The following is a 24,147-nucleotide window of genomic DNA, read 5'->3' on the forward strand; positions in this document are numbered from 1 at the left end:
ATATTTTGGGACTTCTTCAGGCTTTTTCAGTTTTTGGTCCTTCATGATATACCAGTCCCTTTTACTCCTTTGTGTGTATATGCTCCTTCATCTTTGTAATGAAGCCTGCCCATCTCCCTCAGCCTCCTCAGGCATCAATTGGTCACCTTTCTTTCACAATACATAGTCCAATAAAGGTGGTACTAAGAATTACTACTTAGTAGAATTTTTTTTCTTTTTTCTAATTTTTAATTTTTTAAGTAATATTTAATTTTTAAAAAAATTTTTAAGCTCAGTGTGGGGCATGAACTCATGACCCTGAGATCAAGACCTGAGCTGAGATCAAGAGTCGGTTATGCAACCAACTGAGCCACCCAAGCACTTCTAGAATTTTTTCTTTTAAAAAGCTTTAAATAAATTATGTGTTATTTTTATGTCATTGTTGCCTGGCTTCTAAAATACATTTGATGATACATACAATGAAAATTGTATATAAAGTTGTTGAAGGATTTAAATGTGAAGAAGGGACCTTTACGGTGGGGGTTTCCTCAGAGAGGCTGTTTAGAGCATAGACTAGGTCTTCATGAAAGAGGTTTGTGTGACAGATGAAGATGGAAGTTGTTAGCCAACTTGGACATACCAGACAATGTAGTGTGGGAAATATGTAGTCTCTTAAGTCATACAACCTAGTTTGAATTTCCTCTTGTGCTTCTCTAGTGTGTGTATGGTAATGACTTGATGTTCCGAGTGTCAGTAAAATGAGCATGATAATGTCAACTTCATAGGGTTGTGAGGATTGTTGCAGAAATTTTGTAAGGTGTGTCATACATTCTATAGTGGTTGTAGGTGGTTATGTCGTTCATAACGGGACTATTCATCAAATTGAGTTTTATTTTCAAAAGAAACAATTGAAATGTCAATACTCTGTGTTTACTAAGGTGTGTGTTTCTTCATTACTATGGTCGTGCATGTATGGTGACTTGGATTTTAGTTCTAGCTTTGCTTTTGGCTCATTGCTTGATTCAAGAGAGAAAATTAATAATATTTATGCCTCACATATTTAACTTGCAGAGTCAAAGAGGGTCAATATATCCATGAAATGCTTTGCATTCTTGCAGGGAGGTAACATATAAAATATAGACATTAGTCTTTGAAAACTTATGGTTTCCCTCTGGTTGAGAACAGAAGAATTAAAGGGGAAAGTCTTTCACTGCTGTACTAATGGAACTGGTCTTCTCCTTGCCCAGTTGATGATTATGATTGTTTATCTCTGCCTTGGTATAACCTAGGAGGATGGTTATGAGTGTGAATCCTTTTTCCTATTTGACCTGGAAGACTTTTCAAAAAGGAGATCTTTTTACAATAACGATAAAAGGTGAACCAGTGAAGGGGGCAGGGGGTGATTTAAAAAAAAAAAAAAAAAGGCTTATTGTGACATTATTGAAAGAGGAAGCTAATCTGTATTGTCAGCTCAGGCCACAACTAGAGCGTCATTTCTTGACAGATGAAACCATTTCTCAGAAAACATACTGTTTGAGGGTGGGAGGTGAAGGGAATATTCATCAGAAGTTTGCTCAATGTTTATCCAATTTACAAGCTACAATTCTATTGGATATTGCATTTCTTCATTCACTTGGTGACAAGAATTAAGAACAGATGTGCCCCCATTAAAAAAAATATATATATGTACATATATACATTCTTGATAGTTTAGCTTTTGGTAGTATTAGATGTTGAGAAATAAGATTTCCTGTGATTACTTTTGGGTATCTCATGTAGTGTAGTTTGAACTGTCTTCATTTTTCTCCCTTTTCTGGATTTTTTTAAAAATAGGAAAGAGGGGGGCGCCTGGGTGGCTCAGTGGGTTAAGCCTCTGCCTTCAGCTCAGGTCTTGATCTCAGGGTCCTGGGATGGAGCCCCGCATCATCGGGCTCTCTGCTCGGCAGGGAGCCTGCTTCCCTTCCTCTCTCTCTTGCCTGCCTCTCTGCCTACTTGTGATCTCTGTCTGTCAAATAAATAAAATCTTCCAAAAAAAAAAAAGGAAATAGGGAGATAACCATATCCTTACTTAGAATGATAGTAAAGTACTGGGGTCTTTGGGGCTTAATACTCAGAGCCCAGGGGTTATAGGACTCTTTAATAATCTCATTTCAGAGGTTTCTGGGCAGAATAAACTCTGGCAGAGGAGAAAGCATTTAACTTTCTAGTGTTTTTATTTTTATTTTATACTAATTCAGAAGTCAGAACTCTGTTTTGAAATGAACACTTCACAGGTTTTGGACTGATTGATAGTAATAGGGCAGGGAGAAAGGGGACGTTTGACTCCCAGGTTGTGAGGGGACCTGTGTCTGCTCTCACAGATATTTTAAGCCATAAATGAAGTGATGATTCCTAATTGGAGACAATCCATTGTCTGTTATCTTTGCTAGAGAATATAAATCATAAAGTCACAATCTCATAAAAAGGCTTTGATAGTTTCACTTCCTGAAATGTACTGTATAGTTACTAAGTTACTATCTTTGTAGATAGTTTTAACATGATATATTTTAGTTAACACTAGAAACTCTCTTTTTTCCCCTATGGAATCAGAATGTTAAATATGCTTTAAAGTTTTTATTAATCTTCTTAATAAAGCAGAAGAATTAAAATAAATTTCTGATAATGTAGGTGAATTACAGAGTTTTGTTTCTAATTAGTCGTGAGATGAAAATATAGGTTCAACCAACATCTGTAGCCAGTTCTAAGTAGCTAGAGAGTTTTCCCAAGGAGTACCTTCATTTTTTGGTCTTAATCTGCTGGCAAAATTTAAAAATTTTTTCCTGAGAAAATTGTCAGTGTTCCTTTGCTTTTGTTGACTGTATAAATAAATGTGAGAGGGAAGCAAGGCCACCATTTGGGGCCAGACTCTGCAGGACCCTGGGTGACTTTTAGGTAGCACTCTGCTCCCTTTGGTCAGACCCTGGGGCTCCAGGAAATGTATTTGTGCTTTTACCACTGTGTGATTCAGTGTTTTCAATGTATTGGAGTGACTGCTGGTGTAGATTTTAAAGCTAGAGGGGAAAAAACTGAATTCTAGTTCAAGGTCCTGAGGGCAGGGTATAAACTGCCAAAGGTCTTTCTCTGGGTTCCTTCTCTGCAGAACTTCAGATGGCCACCTGCAAGATAACTTCATTTCCAGCGCCCTGGAGAGGAACTTTCCCGGTTTTTATGGATTCTTGCTTCTGTTGGCCAAATTGCTTTTTTCACTTGTGCAATAGATAGGATTAACCTTTGGGGTTTGGGTTCTTTCTGTGATTACAACATGAGGAAATACATTCCTTTGGTATTCTATTCTAGTGGAACACGAATTTTAGGGATGGTGTGGCATTCTACAAGGGGACATTCTCCTGCTTTATCTAGTGTTATCTAGGAGATATATGGTCTTTGTTTTGCTAATTAGGTAGCTGACCTTTTTACCAGCTCCTGTAATTTAACTGTTAAAGGGTGATTAAGCTGTTAAAAAAAAAAAAGTGACTGTTTAAAAAAAAAAAAATGCTTGCTGACATCATCTTTCCGAGAACACTAGTATAAGTGATTTACTATAACAAGATCTTAGTTTTTCCTGTTGGCAAATGACATGTAATATTTACAGAGGTCTTGGGTTCAGTCCAGCAGAAACATCTCAGGTAAATTGATGTGTGAAACTGTAGCCATTTACCATTTTCTTTCATATGGAGATAATGTAAACAGGTTTTATTTTAAGTTTAAAAAGTGGGGAGAAAAAGGATATTTAGTATAAATTTCCTTCAGGAAAGCAGTTTAAATTGAAGGTATTCTCCAGAGTTAAAAATCCAGTGTGTTCAGTTTATAATTCAGTTACATTCTTCTGACAGTTGTGTATTTAGGATACTAAGCCAGTGTTAACTGTGTTACGACGCATGTACTTTCTCTCCCTGAGAAAACGTCTCCTTTTTCATCAAAATGATAACAAGGTAAAATTTTGTAGTCTACATATTTAAATCAGCATAAATTCTAAATCTGTGAGATTTTTACTTTTTTTTAACCGTAAAGCATGATTTTTAATGGCTCCATTAAAGTAATACATCTTTCATGTATACTGTAATTGTTGTACATTTTGGAAATTTATGTTATTTCCCCTTTTGTGTGTTACTGTTAATCCCTGTGTCTGTCTCTGGCTATATGCGTTGGTTTCATTCGCAGAAATGGGAACCTTGGATTTTAAAGGATTTATACCTGTTACTCTAAACGAGGCATCTGAAAGTTCTCTTATAGTTTCATCTACTGCTTACTAAGGGGCTAGATATGGCCTTGATAGCACCGGGAATTATCATTTAAAAAAAAAATTTGCCAAAAATCTTGAAATTAAAAAAAAGTTATCTTTTCATTTTAATTTGCATTTCTTTAATGAATGTTATTCAAATGTATTAGTCTTTGTGTATTGTCCTTGTTCACTTTTTAAAAACAGAGGTCTCTCATTTCTTACTGATAGGTACTCTTCATATCTTAATGTTTTGGTTGTATTTTGGGGTTTTTTTATGAGCATTCATGACATTTTCTTAATTTTGAGGCGTGTTTTTAAAAAATTGATGTGTAGAGGACATACAATATTATATTATTTTCAGGTGTACAATATAATGATTCAGCGTCTATATGCATTCTGAAATGCTTACCACAATAAGTGTAATTACCATCTGTCGCCATAGAAAAGTTATTAGAATATTATGGACTATATTCCCTATGCTGTACTTTTCATGCAGGGAATTTACTTACAACCAGAAGTTTGTTTTTTGTTTTGTTTTGTTTTGTTTTAATTTATTTGACAGAGATCACAAGTAGGCAGAGAGGCAGGCAGAGAGAGAGGAAGGAAAGCAGCTCCTTGCTGAGCAGAGAGCCCGATGTGGGGCTCAATCCCAGGACCCTGGGATCATGACCTGAGCTGAAAGCAGAGGCTTTAACCCACTGAGCCACCCAGGCGCCCCATAACCAGAAGTTTGTAACTCTTAATCCCCTTCGCCTGTTTTGCTCATCTTCCCACCCTCCTACTCTCTGACAGCCACTGGTTTTGTTCTCTGGGTTTATGCATCTGTGTTTGTTTTTTGTTTTATTTTTTAAGATTCCACATATAAGTGAAGTCATTTTTTTTTTTCTTTTTTTGCCTGACTTACTTCAATTGGTATAATACCCTGTAGGGTCATCCATGTTGTTGAAGATGGTGATATTTTTACTTTTAAACGCTAGAAATATATCTAAACTAGATCTATTTATCTGTTGTGTTGTCCTGTAAAGAATTAGAATATTCCAGGTCGCCTGGCTGTCCCAGTCAGTAGAGCATGCAACTCTTAATCTTGGGTTTGTGAATTCAAGCCCCATAGTAGGCATGGGGCCTACTTTAAAAAAAAAAAAAAAAGAAGAAGAAGAAAGAAAGAAAAAGAATTAGAGTAATTCCGTCTGTATTTTAAAATCTTTAACACTTAATTTACATACAATTAAGTACTGAAAATTATTTAATATAGTTGAATGCAGATCAGTTGAATGAAGAAGATGAACAGTAGCTACCATGGAAATCCAGTCTTCTCTATCTGAGGCCATTTTGGATTTTTTTGTAGGTAGACCTATCAGTTCTTAGGCACCAAGACTCTAAATGAATCTTTTACTTTTAGGACGGTAGGTGCTTTATTCCTTTTACTATATTTTACTCTTTGGTTAATTTTTCTGTTACAGTAGCTAACCTACTACAAACAAAAGCATTTCCAGTACCACAGTAACGAACAACAAGTTTCATTTTTATACTTCCTTCATATAAAAGAGAATAATTTAGGACTTGACTCAACTCTCCTGTGGTACTAGTTTATTTTTCTTTGTTTCTTCTTTCATTTTAAAAGTACCCAGAACATTACTATTAAAGTAAAAAAGAAGTGAGAAGTTTGAAATGACAATTATGCTTATCATTCTCTGTTTCAGATGATCACAGTCGTGTTAAGCTGCAAAATGCTGAAAATGATTATATAAATGCCAGTTTAGTTGATATAGAAGAGGCGCAAAGGAGTTACATCTTAACACAGGCAAGTGATGGGATGGATGTCAAGCAAATGCCTTGCAGTGCAGTTACCGTGGTTGGTCTGCTTTGAAACATAGCTAAAAGGATGTCTTTACTTCTTTTGGAAATGAAATGCCATTTCAGTTTTTTCTGTCATTATGTAGTAAAATGTAGATACCTCGGTGTTTTGCAGGTATGTACGTGAACATGAAATTAAAGTTATTTATAAAAAGGAAATTTCTTTAATGAATGGCTTACACTAGTTCTTTTAAGGCAAATTATCTTCCTTGCTTTATACTGATACAAAATGTTTGTTAATGTTTTGTTAAGTTCTCTTCACATAATCTCTATCATAACCAAAAGCCCTTCTCAACCCCTTTCTCTGGCATACGTTTTCAGAGAATATGAACATGCCTTTGATGATGTCTGGCCTTTGCTCAGAGTGAGGGTAGTAAGACCAGGTGCCCCGAATATTGGCTGGGAGGCCAGAAAGCATGAGGGTTCCTTGTGGCATTCTGCCCAGTTGCTTCTTGGCACATTGGCCGCACCCATATTCCAGCACTAGTACTCTTTCATTGTTTGAAAATAGAAATTATTTTGGTTTATCCACACCAGCTACTCTTTATCAAATGACAAGAGACTTAATGAGTAGTGCTGTTATATCCCCCAGTTAATGATTTTTAAATTCAAAAGATAAGGTATATGTTTGTAATATTTGAGCTTTTTAAAAATTTGGGTCAGAATAACCTGTTATTGAAAGAGACAACCGTTTCATATTGTAAAAAGATATTCTATTGGACTATTTCTGATTGACAGGAAATGAAAAATAATTACTTCATTTTACTTAAAGTAGCTGCTATATGTTTAAAAAAGAGAGAGAGAGAGAAACTGTTTTTAAAAATGGCAAGAACATAAAATCACAGTTCAAGGCAGAATATAAGGGTAGACAATATACCTGTGAAAAGATACATAATTTTTCTACTCATTAGGGAATATAATTTTAAACCAGTGGCCACCTCTCATTTTTTACCAGTGAAAATAGCAGAGATTTAAAAGTTTATAATACTCAGTAGTTAAATATGTACAGACATAAAGATATATGTGAAGGTGTTTATTGCAACTTAGTTTTAATAGCACAGGACCAGAAATAATAGGACAGAAATAATCTGTGAGGGATTGGCTAAATATATTACACATACAGCATTAATATTGGTTATTTCTAAGAATTAGGAATAATCAAACTTTATTGTTTTCTGCCTTTTTGTAATATTTGGAGTTTTTCTTATGAGGATTTATGACATTTTTAACAAACTCATTTTTTAGAAGTTTACTTTCTGTTTGAAAAAAACCTATCATGTTCAAAAATAGAAAAGAATAATTACCCTAGATCCCTTCTCACATCTTTCTTTCTCTCTCTCTCTCTCTCTTTCTCTCCCTTTTTCCCCAGTTTTATTTGTTCTTTTTTTCTCATCATAATCCTAAATTTTGTAGGTGCTTCTCAGGTTTCTGATTTAGGAGTTTATTCCCCCCTTTCAGTCTACATCTGAGACTTCAACTCTCGGAAACTGTGCGTTCAACCTTTATATTTTAAGAGAATATAGACACTGGATTCACAGCATCTGTGCCCAAATCCTGTCCAACTACTTCATTAGGTATTCATTCATCTGACAAAGATTTATTGAGTATCTACTGTGTGGTAGGCATTATTTAAATAAAACGGGCAGTGGGGCACCTGAGTGGCTCAGTCAGTTAAGCATCTGACTCCAGCTCCACGTTGGGCTCCATGCTGAGCATGGCATCTGCTTGAGATTCTCTTTTTTTCCCTCTCCAACTCCCCCCTCTTAAAATCTTTTTAAAAAATTAAATAGACATTACATAAAACATTGTTGTTAGGAACTTTATTTTTACATCATAGTAGGAAATAAAATTAGTAACAGCTAGCAATTTTGTAACCTTATTCTATACTTTATGTGTTTTGTATAATTTAAGGTTCAAAATAACTCTCTGGTAAACACTGGTTTTATGCACGAGGAATTATCTAAAGAGACCAGGAACATTAAACAACTTTACCAAGCCCGTGCAACAAGTGAGTTGAAGCCAGATTTGAAGTCCCTTTGGCTCCATGGGTCATGTTCTTAATCATTCAGCTCTCCTACCATAAGATTGCTGTGTGACTTTGGACAAGCTACCTAACTCCCCAAGCCTATGTGTATATATCTATATTATAGATGTCTACCTATATTATCTCTGAAACAGTGCGAAGAGAAATTTTTATAGTTCCTGGTACTGTGGTAAGCCCTCCATGGATTATTCATTGTGGCATGTGTTACTGCTTTTTATTATTAGTAGTAATAGTAGTAGTAATAGTTCTCTTATAAAATATTGTAAATCCCATCGTGATAAAGAAAAATGCCTACAAATTGTGTTTAAGTGCCCTGTCCTATTGGACTGTGCTGTGTGTCCTGATAGAGCTCCCCGCATTTAGCGCTGGAGGACTCAGAAGGCTGTCTTTAGCTTTTTTATTCTTTCCTGAATTTCCCCCGTATATTATTATAATTATCCCCCAGGTCTTCACTGGATATTTTTATCCAGATGACTCATTTACATCACAAATTCTGTATTTTCTACATCTAACTCTTTTTCTTTTTCTTTCTTTTTTTCTTTTTTTAAACCAAGCCAGCTCGCTTCCTGTTTTTCCCACCTGGGTGAAAGCTATGCTCACCTTCTACCGAATCCTAATGCAATTGTTTTTTAATTTATTTCCTCGCTACCAGTCCCTCCCTTCCTAACCTGTCTTTTTAGCAATGCCTCCAGTTATTTTTGTAACATACAAATCTGATCATATCACTTTACTTCTTAAAAAGTTTGGTGACTGTTTCCTGCATTCAAGACCCTCCACACTCTACAGGTGTGGTTTTCTACTGTATACTTACCTATACTTTGCCCTCATTGATTTCTTTGTCTCTCCCAAATGTACCCTATACTTGCACGTACCTTGTCTTATTCTTGGAATGGACCCTGGCTTGCTCCCTGTCCTTCTACGATGCCTCCCTATATCAGTTCCCTCCTCATTTTTAAGGCTCTGTTGTACCGTCCCCCCTACTTGGGAAGATCTGATGGTTTACCCCTTACTCTTGTGGTGCTTGATATGTTTCAGTTAGTAGAACAAGGACTTCTCCTTGCCTCTTAGTAAGCTCTTCGAAGGCTGGGGATATTTTATAGGACACAAAACTAGAGATGCTGAATGTTTGTTAAAACCTTAGCTATTCTAATTGTCGTTTGTTGCTTCTTTTCGTCACCTTTTTCCTCTGTAAAAAAAATTTTTTTTAAAGATTTTATTTATTTGACAGAGAGAGACACAGTGAGAGAGCTAACACAGGCAGGGGGAGTGGGAGAGGGAGAAGCCGGCTTCCCACCTGCTTCAGGGAGCCTGCTGCGGGGCTCGATCCCAGGACCCTGGAACCATGACCTAAGCTAAGGACAGATGCTTAATTGATTGAGCCACCCAGGCACCCCTCCTCTGAATTAAAAAAAAAAAATTATATATATATATAATCATTCCTTGCTGTAAATCTCCACTTCGCAAAAAACAAACAAACAACAAAAACTGTTAGTATTGCTTGTAGGTGGAAGAGCTGAGAAATAACCCACACTACGACCTTAGAACCACTGACAGAATGTGTTTTGTGTTTCCATATGTATACACACTAAGGAATGATTTCTCTGGTGAATGGATAGATCCATTTTTCTAAATGAAAGAAAAGGCATTCATTTTAACTGGTGATTTTCTTACTTCGTTTTGTTTTAAAGAAGTAGATCAAGTAATAGATAATACACATTGAGTGAGGAGAACAGTATCTTCAAACATTTGGTTGTCATTACTCGAGATTCTGAGTGGATTTCTGGCCTTTTTATAACTTAGAAGCTTAGAGTTTATTAATTTAAATAATATTAATAAGGAATCTGCTATAAACCAGGGAATACAACTGCGTAAAAGATGCTTTCAGCCTCAAACCACGTGAATCACCTTGTTTGTCATGGGAAGCTAAAGTTCCAGGAGACCTGGCCTCCAGCCCCTGAAGCTGCCCCTCCCTCTGCCCTGTGAGGAGAGTGCTTGCTGACTCGGCCGTTAGTTGCAGGAGAGCCTCATTCATTTTCACCTGTAAAATAAGTTATAATTTGACCCTGGCCTTTTCATCTCTTATTTGCCCTTTCTTCTGCTGCCCTGTGTTCCCATTAAGTAAAAATGTGAAGATAATTGGATTTGAACCCCCCCCCCCCATAATATGAACCATTGCCTCTTTTAAGTCTTCTATTGAGGTCGCACATGCTGTGGTTTTGTAGATCAACAGCTACAGGCACTTTGAAATTTCTGCTTTTTCTGGAAATCTTTTTCTGGTTCACTTGGGGTGGTTGGTTGGCCAGTGATGGTACTGATTTCCTCTTTCGTAGGACTGCCATGATCCATGGCAGGCAAGGCCTCTTCCTGCTATGAAAGCTGAAAGGGACAGAAATTTTCTTTGCAGCTAGAACATGACCAGTCAGATATTCCTGTCCATATTTTGACTCTGGTTTGTTGAAAGGTTATGCGTGATTGCTATAGCCACCTTCGTATGGCGATGCCAGCAAAGTGAAGTGATGGTAGTGCCAGGGTCAGGAGCACTGTCCCAGGTGGACTCCTTTGAGCAGAATCTTGCCTTGACGTTGGTTCCCACTGAAGCCTGGCTTTCCAGCCCTCAACTCTGAAAGTCAGCTGATAACCTAAAAAATTCCTTTTTGGCCTAAGTCAATAAAAGTCAGTTTTGATCATTTATAAGCAACTAGTACAGACCGATTTTTTTAACTCTAGCGGATTTAAAGTCATGATTTACCTATTATGATTCAGTACATTGTTCTTAAACCAGAAGCATACTTGAAGGAATTTTCCTTGAACCTTGTTCCATCTCCTTTCTCTTACCTCCTTTTTCTTCTCTGTTCTTACAGGGTCCACTTCCTAATACAGGTTGCCATTTCTGGCTCATGGTTTGGCAGCAAAAAACCAAAGCAGTTGTCATGCTAAACCGAGTTGTGGAGAAGGAATCGGTGAGTAATACTTAGTATTTACAACTTAGTGTACTGCCTGTATCATTAGCTTATAAATGTTTTTATATTTCTTTGGGGATATTCATTAATTTATTGGTTTTGGCCTTGAATTGCTAAAGGCTCTGGTCAGGGTATTCCTGACCAGAAGTAGTATATCCTTTTCCTTTCTTGCCTTAAGTATTTAAATAATAGTTGTACACCACTACTCTCCAAGATGTAAATATAGTGAAACACATATTGACCAGTGGTGACATAGAGCTTTGGACTCCCTAGGCTTTATTAGAATTTTTATAATTTATTATCATCAAAATCTTGAAAAGTTTGTAAAAGATTTAAGTGACAGATTTTTGTTAACCTATGTGAATTTTTATTGGCTTTTAGGTCATGAGACCATAAGTTTGGGAATGTATAAATTTATTGAAACTTGAGGTACTGTCTAAACACAGTGCTAATTAGTTAAATCTTTTAACTTTTGCACTTTTAGGTTCTTTTTCTGTCAAAGAAACAAATTGGAAAGTATTGTCAGTAAGGTCTCTTCAAGCCTAAGATCTTCTTCAGATTCCTGATTCTTACTTTTATCTAAATTAATATTTGGTGGCTTTCGATGGTGGTACAAATTATTGTACTCTCTTTCTAATCCTAAGTGGCATTCACATACCAGAATGTCTAGCAATGTTAGCATAGTTGTTTACAGTGGTTTTTTCATGGCTTCCAGTGTGACTTAAAAATTAAGTGATGATGACATTGTTTGAACAATATGAGCAGCATTGCAAAGTAGTGTAAGTTTCATCTCTCCTTTTGGAGTATAATTACTATATTCATAAGATAAGAGTGCCACTAGAAATTAGAGATCATATTTATGGTGGTTGGGACTAGATGCCTCATAAGATTCAAGTTTAATAATTCTGGGGAAGATTATTTCATGGGTGATATTGCTTTGTTTACGAAGAGGCTCCTAATGTCTGATTATCTTTCTTTTTATGCTGTTAGCAGACATTGCTGGTCAGTGCTTAGTTCCTTATTTAGTTAAGGGTTACAAAATAGTGATACTCCAATTTTATCATTCCCTCTTAAATTTTTGTTGGAATACTTCTATAGAAAGAAACTTTCAAAGTGCCTAGGGGCAGAGTCAGTTAAGCGCCTGACTCTTGGTTTAGGCTTATGTTGTGATCTCAGGGTTTTGGGATCAAGCCCCATGTTGGGCTCTGCCCTCAGCACAGAGTCTGCTTAAGTTTCTCTCTCCCTCTTCCTCTCCCTCCCCCACCCCCCTTCTCTACCAAATTAACAAAAAAAGAAAGAAAAAAAGAAACTTCCCTTCTAGTTAGTTGACCACTTTTATATAGGAAAGCAGTTTTCAAAATAGTTGATTCCCTAGTGTCTCAACAGGTGACCAGTTAGATTTTTTTGGTGTGGGGACAGGGGCAGGAAGGGATCAGTCATTATGAACTCCTAGATTTAATCATATATGATGTACTTTACTCCATTGCAGTTATTATATGTCTTAGTAGTTGAATTATTTCTCTGTTAGCTAGCAGGAGTCTCTGCAAGTTGGGCTCTGAGTCAGAAATCTAAGAGATAAAACCAAAGAGTCTTTAATAATTTTCTTACTGTCTGGAATGACTCCTTAACCTCTTCTTCATAGAATCGGCCATTTTTCTAAGGAACCTTGGTTTCTTTTATTGGACAATGGTATTTCAAGATGACAGTAAAAATAGGAATGTTTACTGATGCTGGGTTGATCATTGTTTTTAGAGCTTTTTAGTGAACAGAGCTAAGGAAAATATGTGTTTGTGTGTTAGATAACATACCTCAAGGGTTCATACTGATACTTCAATTCAAATTTAGAACGGTAGGGGGATGGCTTAACGCTTTCCATCTTGTATCAGTTGCCTCCTTTTTCCATACCATGAATCCAGCTTCTCAAAGACACAACGGATAAAGAATATTTCATAATGACTCATTTACTTTGTCCCATGTTAAACACCAAAAATACTCATAATAAGAGTATCAACTCCATCACCAAAATAATTACTGAATAAGTTTTAGATTTTTTATGTTTTTCCCATCTCGTTCTGTTTTTAAGTTGTACTTTACCTACATTGTCAGAGTATATAACATCCTACCTATACTGTGGTCTCTGTCTTATATCCCTTGTAAAATCTTAGTTCTACATATAAATATATATTTAATTTACACAGTTGGTCTTACTGCTGTCTCTCCAGTCGTTCTGTAGATAGCTCATTCTGTAGTGCATACTAAAGAGGGAACTCATGGGCATTATAGTTCCTGATTTCTTACCTGTCGATGAGAGTTTACTGTGCTGTCCTAATGCTTAAAAGTCACTTTGGCAGGATATAAAATCTTGGCTCACATTTGCTTTTCTTTGAGCAGCTTAAATACATTACTCCCATTTCCTTTTGGCATTACAGATTACTGACAAAGTTAATTGGATATCTGATTTTATTTCCTTTGTAAGTCATGTGTTCTTTTTTATCTAGGTTACCCAAAAGCTTTTTTTTTTTTTCCTTCAAATCCCGTTAATTTTACCAAAATATGTCTTAAATGTTGGTTAGTCTGGGTCAGTTTTTCCAGATGCATAGTATGTTCTTTAAATTGTATTCATTTTACTTGTTAGTATTTACTCTTTGCTTGCTTTAGTGTTCTTCTTTGGGTCCTCCCGTGATACACACTAGATTTTCTTTGCTTATTTTTATATTTGTCTCTTTCTCTTAACTCCTGTCTTTCGCTCCATTTCTTTTTTATTTAAGAAATGTCTTCCTTTTCCTCTTCTTGTTTTCCTAGGACATTATCTGATGTGTTTATTCATGCCTCTGTTCCTTTTAGTTTAGTCTTCCTTTCTGAAATGATGTGTTCTTTGATTCCTAATTTTTTTCTGTTTCCTATCACTGCATTTCTGAGTTGTTCTCACTTACACTCTTTCACCTCTTGGATCATATTTAAAATGTCTTTTAGCACCCTTGGAAGTATCAGCTTATAGTAATTATTTGTTTGGAGGTGTTGTTACTGTTTGTGATTTGGAAAAGAAGAAATGACCATATTTTATAAGGATATTTTTGTGGGTTTTTTTTTCCCCCTAATGAAGTGGCTCTTTATCTCACCTTGCCACATAATTTGGCTTTTGGGAAGTTGCTTTTATTGTCACAAATAGGAATTCCATATTAGTAGCTCTGCCAAAATATACTAACTCTAGATAAAGGGGGCTTATCTTCTTATTCTTTTTTTAAAGATGCTATTTATTAGAGAAAGGGAGAGAGCATAATCAAGAGGAGGGGAAGAGGGAGAGAGATAAGCATGCTCCCTGCTGAGTGGGAGCCCTGAGACAGGGGGCTCTTTCCCAGGACCCTGACTGAGATCATGACCTGAGCCAAAGTCCAATGCTTAACTGACTGAGCCACCCAGGCGCCCCTAAGGAGACTTATATTATGATTCATTCCCCTGACTTAATTTTGTTATTTCTAGGTAAGTAGTACTTGGTAGCAGATTCATAGGTATTTGTAGAAAATACTTGTAAAATAAAACCTTTTCAATACTGTTTGAAGAAAAGATTCTTTCAAGGGGTTGATAATTTTAGAAATGTAAAGTGAATGCCAGTATGATGTTAAAATATAGGTTATCATGCTTTAGAAATGACAGATTCACTTTTATGAACGTATCTGTTGATGGCTTTTTTTTACTATAAGTCATAGTAACATTTAACAGACCTGCTTTTATAAATTGGCAATCTTATTAAAATACATTGATCATCAAATGTAGTACAGTTGTTCGTAGATTTGGGTACTTGAAAAAAATATAATATGTATGTGTGTGGTTTGTCTTCCATTCCCAGCTTTTTAGAGTTCCATAATGTCTATGAACTAATATCTACATATCCTTAAATTTAGGTTAAATGTGCACAGTACTGGCCGACAAAAGATGATCGAGAGATGCTGTTTAAAGAAACAGGATTCAGTGTGAAGTTCTTGTCAGAAGATGTGAAGTCATATTATACAGTACATCTACTGCAGTTAGAAAATATCAATGTAAGACTCTTCATGCCCAAAAGATTGGACCTTATATTGCTGATTTTCAGAATTATTTTTTTGTCATTAGATTTGAAGTTTGGGGCTGCACATACATTTCGAAAGTATCTAAAATAGTATATAGTCATAACCATAGGGTTTACATTGTGTTTCCTACATGTGGTAGCTCTCTGAGGACCCTTGAGAAAACCTAGAAGCAAAGGATTTTGAAGTTCAGGTCGATATATGAGGATTGAAGAGAACATGAAGAGAGAGCTTTACAATCAAGCTAACCTGGATTCAGATCCTGGATTTGAATTGGATTTGGATTTGATTCAAATTCAAATCCAGAATTGAATTTGAATTGGATTCAAAACCTGGATTCAAATCTTTTGTTTAGTAGAAATGTCCCTGGGTCCTGTTGCTCAACATCCCTCACCCTTTCCTTATCTGTAAAGCTGAGACTGTAATAGTGCCCTCTCAGGGCTGTCGTGGAGATCAAAGGAAGATGTGTACGCCGGCCACCTGATGTAGAATTGGCGCCCAGTAAACATGGCAGGACTTGGTGCTTCTGAGAGTGGCAGGCAAGTCACGAAAGTCACTTAGTGGAATGTTGTTGATTCAGATGATTGACAACAGAAATTTGTCCTTCCTGAATTTTGGAAAATGGTGAAATAAATTTAGCATATGGTCCCAAGAACATTTATTGGCATCTTTTCCAGAAATATGAGAATTGTTCCTGCTTTCTTGATTGAGATACATGTACCTGGTGGATTATGAACCTGCTATTGTCAAGTTGAGGATTAAGACGTTTCTCCCCCTTTTACCACCTACATGTCTTCTTTGTGTTGTAATCAGGATAACTGGAAAATATAATATGCTCTTAGGAGGTAGGACAACTAGGGAATAGGAAAATGTTTGTTTGCCCAAAAATGATTTCAGGAATGTATCTAGTCTGTATAGTGAGATACTGTTTTAGTTAACCATGAACTGAATGAAATGATTAACATGGGATCATTGACCAAAAAAAGTTTTATAGGAGGGGCTATATAAAGTGCATACACACGCACACATACTTTTAGAGGTGAAGAAATACGTTTTATGGTTGATCTCTGGGAATGCCTCTTGTTTTTGTGGCATACTATAAGGACAGGTGCACAGTGTTGAGGGCCGAGGCCCAGTTTCCCCTGACATCCATAACTAAGCTTTTTATGTGATCTCTTAGGTTATCTAAGAAGTCTTAAGATTGGGAATTACAAGACTTAAATTTATTTATAAATTTCTCTTATTGTAGCTTTTTGTACCAACTGTTCCATTTACATATGTCTTAAGCTGCCCTGACCTACATCAGCAACTGTTTGACACTAGCCTGTGCAGTACTCATTCCCAGAAACGCAATGCTTTTCTATAAACTTCCCATGGTTCTTCGAATCATCTTCTCTTGGTATTTATCCCAGGTACCTCCTCTGCTTCTGGCATGAAAACTTACTTGAATGGAGAAGGTCATAGATGTTTTTCCCTGTTTCTGACACCTATCCTAATTAAGAGTTGATTATACCTTCATAATAAAATGAGTTTTGTTTTTTGTTTATCATTTTGCCAAGCACTTTTACATATATATGATTTGACCCCTAGTCTTCCTATAATGTGATAGAGTAAATATTCTTAATATTTCCATATTTCCAGTATTTTTAAAAAACCTATAATCCGTTCAGATTATAAGATTTTTCCTGTAAATAGATTACTCAGCTGATAAGTGACAGGCCAGAACTCATATCCAGATCTCTTGACTTGGAATGACATGGGGCTAAGTCTTTTTTTTTTTTTTTTTTAAAGGTTTTATTTATTTGACAGAGATCACAAGTAGGCAGAAAGGCAGGCAGAGAGAGAGAGAAGGGGGCAAGCAAGCTCCCTGATGAGTGGAGATCCTGATGTGGGGCTTGATCCCAGTACCCTGAGATCATGACCTGAGCCAAAGGCAGAGGCTTAACTCCCTGAGCCACCCAGGCACCCCAGGGGCCAAGTCTTTTGAAAAAAGTGCTAATTGTCCTAGTAAAGGAAGATTCTTGGTTCTAAAGCATCTTTCTGTGAACTATGAACTGGCCGACCACTGTTTCAGTTGTTAGCGACTGAGTGATTTTTTATTGGCCTGGGTTCAGAATCCACCATAATTAATAGCAACAGTATGCTTACATTCTACCTTACAATCTTTAGTGAGAACTAGGAATGTTAGAAGAACAAAGTAGCATTTCGACATGAGAAGCAGAATTGCATTTGGTTAAGTATTTCCACTCTGGATCCAGATTGCCTGAGTTGAAATCCCAACTGTATGCTTCCTGGCTGTGTGGCTGGTTCCACTGTTTACCCTCTGTACGTCAGTTTCTCATCTACAGAATGAGGATAAGGACCACGTGCCTCAGAGGGTTGCTATAAGGATCAAGGGAATTAATGCTATAACAGGCCTAAGACTCCATGCAGAATTCACGATTAGTAGCTTTAGTTGTGTGCATCTGTTTCCTTTGTCATATCAGTAAATTGGGAAGGACTACAGGAGCAAGGGCAGTTGAGAAGAATAAGTTGAGGGAGAAAGAAATACCAAAGGAGTGAGAACGGTGATGCTGCAGGTGGGGAGAGGTCACCAACCTCACCCTGAGCCTCAGAGAACCAGTCTGCTGCTAAAGGAGTATGACTTGTATGTATTAACAGGTCTGGGGCCAAAGCCGTGGGTCTGTGTGGTCCCTGCTCTTTTACTGCCCTCTGGTCTAAGGGAGCATAAAGCTGCACACCAGCAGCCCTTTCCAGTGTCTTCAGCAGAGCTCAGAGTTTGAACTTTTGACCCTGAATGAAGAGACTCCATCTCTGCTTTTGAAGTGGCCCTGTGGCTTCAGTTACGGGGAAGGTTTTGCAGGGCTTTTAAAAATGTAAGGTCATCTTGAGTGCTTATTTGTCTTTCTTTTTAGTTGCCCTTCACTATTTTCCATAATATTGTTGGCCGGCTTTATGTTTATCAAGTTCCAGGAATACTATTGTAATGCTGGCTGCCTTCTGTTTCTCTGTCCCTGTAGATTTGCCCAGAACAGGATGAGTGCCTAATTATTATCATGCTCGTCTGGGATTTGATTCAAAATAGTCTGAACAGTTTATCCCACCTGGAGTGTCATCCTCTCTTCTCTGCCTATTTATATCCTGCACACCCTTCAGGACCACCTTGTGGCCCATTTCTTGGTTAGGGCTTTCTTCGCTCATCTGTGACGCGTTCCTTCCTAATAGCTGTAATCTTTAACACTTCTCTCCATAATTTAAATCTTACCATTTTACGGGCTTATTTAGTACTTTGTACTTTGACTCCATAACAAGGTGTTCAGCTCCCTATGGATAGAGTTCTTACCTGTTACCTTTGTGCTTCCCTCTGCCATTGCACCAAGTGAGTGGTCATTCTAAAACACAGGCATGATCCTTCCACTTTGCTCTAAAAAACCCTTTCTGTGGCCAATGCAGAAGTCCAGGACCCGGCCCAGACTGGTCCTTCCTCCTTGTCTAGATACTCAGTGTTTGTTCTTGCTAACAGCCCTACACTTCTCAAAAAGGCTGATCCCTGGGGGGCCCACATCTCTGTGTATTGCTTTTCTCTCTCAGAATGCAAGCCCCATGCCTACCTGTTTCTGTCACTCTCCTCTCCTCCTGATCTGAGGAGTTCATCTTTCAGAATGAATTGCAGTAACTAAATATTTAATACAGACTGTATAATGATCCTGGCAAAAATTGATGAGGGATTGAACTAAGGCACTTATGGTGAGCTACAGATCTCATATAAATTTGTATTTAGGAGATAGGTTTCACAAACTTTGCTACTCCTTGGTGTAGAGGAAATAATAAGTTAAACAGTTGAAAATGTGGAGAGGTTTATAATTGATTGGAGCTTATTAGGGACTACAATAGAGACAATTTGTGTAATTGCTTCAGAAAAGGTATCTGTTAAGTATTTACCATATGCAGGCATAGGTTAGGCACTTTACATTCACGGTTTCATTTATTCCTCATTAATGCCTCAATAATATTTGAGAAATACTCCTTTCGTTTATGCCTTGTAAGGTAAGTACTGTTTTTAACCATTTACAGATGACAAAATTGGGCTTATGATGAAAGTCTTGGAAACATAATCTTGGTACTTCTGTAAATGCCCAAAGTGTGAAAATAATTGGGCCTAGGACCAAAGAGCCGTGTAGATTTCTTCATAATAATTAGAAAATTTATAATCTTAATCTGTCTGTATAAAATAGTAGTTAACTTGAATTTGAATGGCTTTAGGTGGCACACACTTAAATTGCCATAAGCCTGGCTGTTGCCCCCTGGTCTTACACCTACTCAGTTCCTAGCTTATTTTCCTGGCCTCCATATATAATGAATTAGATATCCTTATTCAGGGATAGAAGTCTCCTTCAAAATATCTAAGTAACATTTTGCCTTAAAAAGAAGAGTGAACCACTGACATTTTGTGCATAGTGTGGTGTTCATAAGTCAGTGTTTACAAAGGAGATTTGGCAGGCATGTGCAGATGGGGACTGCCGTGTAATTGCAGATGCAACCAGGTGTCCATGGGGTGTGAGGTCAGTATTGAGAGGGGATGGAGAGGCCAGCTGGGTGTCACAGGAGGACTGATGGGACTTGATGACCTGGGAGAAGGAAAGGGGGCTTCCACCAGTTTTGAAATAGGGAGTTTGTCAAAAATTGCAAAGGCTACATGTAGAGAGCTTGTTTGGAATAAAGATGAATTTTGTTTAGCTCTCTAGCCTTTGGCAGTCCTCCCCCCCCCCACCTTTTTTTTTCCAGCACGAAAAAGAGAAGAGGTCCAGTCAAGCAAATAAACATTTCTTTTCTATCACAGTAGTAAACATATGGATCTTACTGCTTCATGAAGTGGTCTGTTGGGAATTGTATGATTTTTGTGAGCTGTGACTTTGAATCTTGTTTCAGCAGGGATACATTAGTAAAAATTAACTTCTTAAGAAGTTCTTTAGACTGGTCCTGTTAGGGGAAGAAAAAAGACTGATTCTCAAAAATCTATTAGTGGGGAAGACTGCATTATACAAACAGTCGTGAACATTTCTGGGAACTGGCTTTGAGTATCCCAGACAGCGTGACCTGAATTTGAAAAAAATCAAGAGACTGCTAGTCTTGAGCCAAAATCATACAAGTGGAAAAAAAAGCAAGCAGTTGCTCAGGATTGTGGGTTGACTGTAGGTTTTAAGCCAGAGGTGATGCAGTAAGTAGCATAAGTGTGTATACAGCTGTGTCGGAAACTGTACCTTGCAGAGCACAGCTCACAGGTGAGCCAGGTTCTGGCACCACCGCTCAGACCAGGTAGCTCCAGCAGGTCCACACTGGACCTGGTTTAGGCTCACATGGCAGAATCTGGCCCTGCTTTGTGAGGTCAGCGTAGTGGATGACCACAGCCTGGCAGTGTGTGTTGGGGTGGGGGGAGGTGGGGAGGGCTGGAAATAAGGGGTAAGCACACCCACTGGACTCTTAGACCCCATTTAAAGGAAGATGTAGCTTTGAGTTCTCCATGCCCCTGGGCTATGGCAGGAACAGCCACTTTAGCCCATTTCTGTGCTGGTATTGTGTTGTTAGGTGTCTATTTATGGCTCTGTAAGAAGAAACTGAAGATTAGCCTTCTTAATTTGGAATTTTTTCGATACCTTTTTTTAATACAGTAAATTTAACTCCCCCCCCTTTTTTACATACAATAAGCTATAATTTTAAAAGGAAATGTTTTGAAATTTAGGAATCCCAATGATCATTTTAATTAGTAATAGATTTCTGTCTTCTACTACTGTCAGTGTACTGAGAGCCTATGGATCAGAGTGTATTTGGAATTATGGAAGCTGAATTTTAAGAAAATTAGTCACTGAAAGTATGTAATTTGAAATTTTTAAAAGAATTTCTACACTGTATTTAATGAGTGTTATACCTTGTATAACCATTCTGGGACTTAGGAGTCTTCATTTCTACTGAAAAAGGGGGAAATTTTTTTTTTTATAACATGAATATTAATTCTGAAAACTTGTACCAAAAGCAGGATACTATAATAATAATCTTTAGCTGTTAACCATTAAAATTATCGTGTGGTGGTGGTTGTTTTTTCCCCTAATGTTGCTTGTATGGCTTCTCTCTCCATAAACATCCTGCAGTGAAACTGAGAAATTGTTCAGATATGTTAGAGAGTTACTGCTTCGGTTTACAAAAATGAAGACTGGAAGGCACTAAAGTGCTTCATGGGGCAGAAGGCAGCTGGCAAAAGCTTAGGAACATTTTCATAATGAGTTAGTCAGAAATAAAGCTCATCAGGAAGATCCAGGAAGTGATAGTGAATGCCAGGCAGGCTTGAAGAGACAGGAAGCACAGAGCTTATTGGTAAACCATTTTAGCACATCAGCTAAATCCTATAAACAGTTTTGGGATTGGAAATTATTACCATGGGGAAGAGCAGCAGTTAGAAGAACAATTTCAATTAAAAATGTAAAGATTATTTCTTTAAATTAATTCTTGAGTTGCTCCTCTGAGCCTGTGTAGCACAATCTACAAGATAACTCATATAATGAGAAAAATTAGATCTAAAAATGTTGGGCATTCTTAAAAGGGAAACCATTAAAGAATGTAAAATTATACTGGTAGGGTTTGTTGTTTTTTTTTTATAGAAAAGAAAAAGGAATACTCCTCATGATGTATGAATTAAAATATTGGCAACACGTATGGTGTTGGTTGGTGGTTAAGAGCCCAGACTGCAGTTTCAAATTCAGGCTCTTCCATTTCTTAATGTGTCACCTTGGGTAAATTACTTAACCTTTTGCCTCTGTTATCTCATCTGGAAAAGGGGTTTTATTAGGACCGTTGTAGGGGTTGACTTAATACCTAAAAAGCTTAGGACATGCCTGCAAAATAATGTTTTAGAAATACTATCATTAATAAATTCCAAATTCTCCTGAAGAACTCCCGACTTGTATGAATGATTATCAAAAACCAAACAGAAAAATCACGGTATTAAAAACATTAACACAAAACACATAGTAGTTTTTTTCAACAAAAAGAAATTAGAACTAACTTTTCCCTTGATTTTCACTTTTTTAGAGTGGTGAAACCAGAACAATATCTCACTTTCATTATACTACCTGGCCAGATTTTGGAGTCCCTGAATCACCAGCTTCATTTCTCAATTTCTTATTTAAAGTGAGAGAGTCTGGTTCCTTGAATCCTGAACACGGGCCTGCAGTGATCCACTGCAGCGCGGGCATTGGGCGGTCAGGCACCTTTTCTCTAGTAGATACCTGTCTTGTTCTGGTAAGTGCTGCTGATGATCTAATTTTAGTCTTGTTTAATTTTTTATTGTTTTCCTTGGCAGAAGTAAGCTTTAATGTCAATATCCCAGAACTGTGATTTTCAAAACTTAAACTTCTGCCTTTTTCAGAAAAACCTAAAAAAATTTCACTTATACCCTTTTAAAAACTGCCTCTTGTTTGTGAGTGGTGGAGCTCTATCCAAGATGATTCTAGAGATCTCCAAGAAGACTTTTATTTCCCCCCTGATAGCTTTATATTACAGAAATAATAAGTCTTTCCCCTTCCTTGTTTTTCAAATACAAATTGACATAAAATATTGAATTCCTTCCAGCTCAAACAACATTTCTCTTGCGCGGAGTTTCCTTATTTACAAACTAAGGATAATGATACAATTTTCCTCACGGGTCTGTGGCAAGAATTAAATGAATTAATACATTTGGAACACTTGGGTCCCTGGTATTTTCTAAGCACTCAGTAAATGTTGGTATTATTATTCCCCTGAGATTCCAATCTCTACCCCCAAAGGGCTGTACTCTTTGTCCACCAACCCATTCCCAGCCCAGCCTGGATACAGGCACATGCCTTTTCTTTTTAGCATGTCCATTTTTTTCCTTATTTGGGGCATAGGGCATCTCTGGAGCGCAGGAAGGGTTGAATGTTCGTACATCTACTGTATTGCTTCACTACTCTGCCTGTAAGTAATACACACTTCAATCAAAAACTGGATTGTTACAGGGTGCCTGGATGGCTTCGTCGGTAGAGCATGCAGCTCTTGATCTTGGAGTCATGAGTTGAAGCACCATGTCAGGCTTAGAGCATACTTAATTTAAAATTAAAATTAAAATTAAAAAAGTTTAAAAGAAAACTGGGTTGGGGCACCTGGATGGCTCAGTCAGTCAGGCGTCTGACTTGGTTTCGGCTCAGGTCATGATCTCGGTGGTGCACTCAGTGCGGTCCGCTTGAGATTCTCTCTGTCTCCCTCTGCCCCTCCTGCCCCACGCTCACACTCTCTCATGCTCAGATAAAATAAAATCTTAAACTGATTGTTACATTAAAGTGAACTTTAACACGTTTAACAAAATATTCTACTGTCTATACACTTACTGGTGAATGACTATTAAAAACTGGGTTGTGTGTTTGTGCCTATTCCCTGACAGAACTTCCACTTTATTCTTTTTCAGCGGGGCCGAGGGTTATGCTGCTTAAAATATGGGATCGATAGTCCGGAGCTGGTACAGGGACTTAACAGTGTCCTTGTGGACTTAGGCTCTTCTTGTCTTCCTTCTCCACCATCTTTAGATGGCTTATGGACACAGACATGAAGGCAGAAGGACACTGGGCAAAAAAGATTTACTTCTGTCAAGATCTTTAAAAAAAAAAAAAAACAAAACACTAATCTCATTGGATTTATCTTTACATTAAGCTGAAACTGTTCCTAAGTTCTTCCTTAGACAAACACTGGCCAGAGTAAATAAGATTACTGTGATTGGTTTGGAATCAGTTGTGTATCAGTTAAAGGCCTCCATCTACTGCTTGAACAGTTGGGGTGTGGGAAAGGTGGTTGGTTGGGGTAGCTGTTCTGTACAGAAAGAGTTACAGCTGCAGTGCTACCTTTTTGTTTTTGGGGAGACCCACTGCACACTGCAGAATGCTTAGCAGCTAGCTGTCCTGTATTGCTTCTCTTTCCTGGACT

General features: G+C 37.4%; 1 protein-coding gene across 3 annotated transcripts in view; it reads left to right on the forward strand.

The window, feature by feature from the left end:
* Positions 1 to 24,147, forward strand: part of LOC111142429 (protein tyrosine phosphatase, non-receptor type 2) — an 80,638-nt gene that overhangs the window by 36,838 nt on the left and 19,653 nt on the right. For 2 of the 3 annotated variants that reach the window (XM_022495548.1, XM_022495547.1), the window contains exons 3-6: positions 5,941 to 6,041; positions 11,000 to 11,098; positions 15,001 to 15,138; positions 22,246 to 22,455. In XM_022495548.1, coding sequence (XP_022351256.1) covers positions 5,941 to 6,041; positions 11,000 to 11,098; positions 15,001 to 15,138; positions 22,246 to 22,455 — 548 coding nt within the window. The remainder of the gene's footprint in view (positions 1 to 5,940; positions 6,042 to 10,999; positions 11,099 to 15,000; positions 15,139 to 22,245; positions 22,456 to 24,147) is intronic. The other variant, XM_022495549.1, reaches the window with a different exon arrangement.

This window comes from Enhydra lutris, unplaced genomic scaffold, assembly GCF_002288905.1.
Source record: "Enhydra lutris kenyoni isolate GAN:26980312 unplaced genomic scaffold, ASM228890v2 scaffoldscaffold8, whole genome shotgun sequence".
In the NCBI taxonomy this organism is placed as follows: Eukaryota; Metazoa; Chordata; class Mammalia; order Carnivora; family Mustelidae; genus Enhydra; species Enhydra lutris.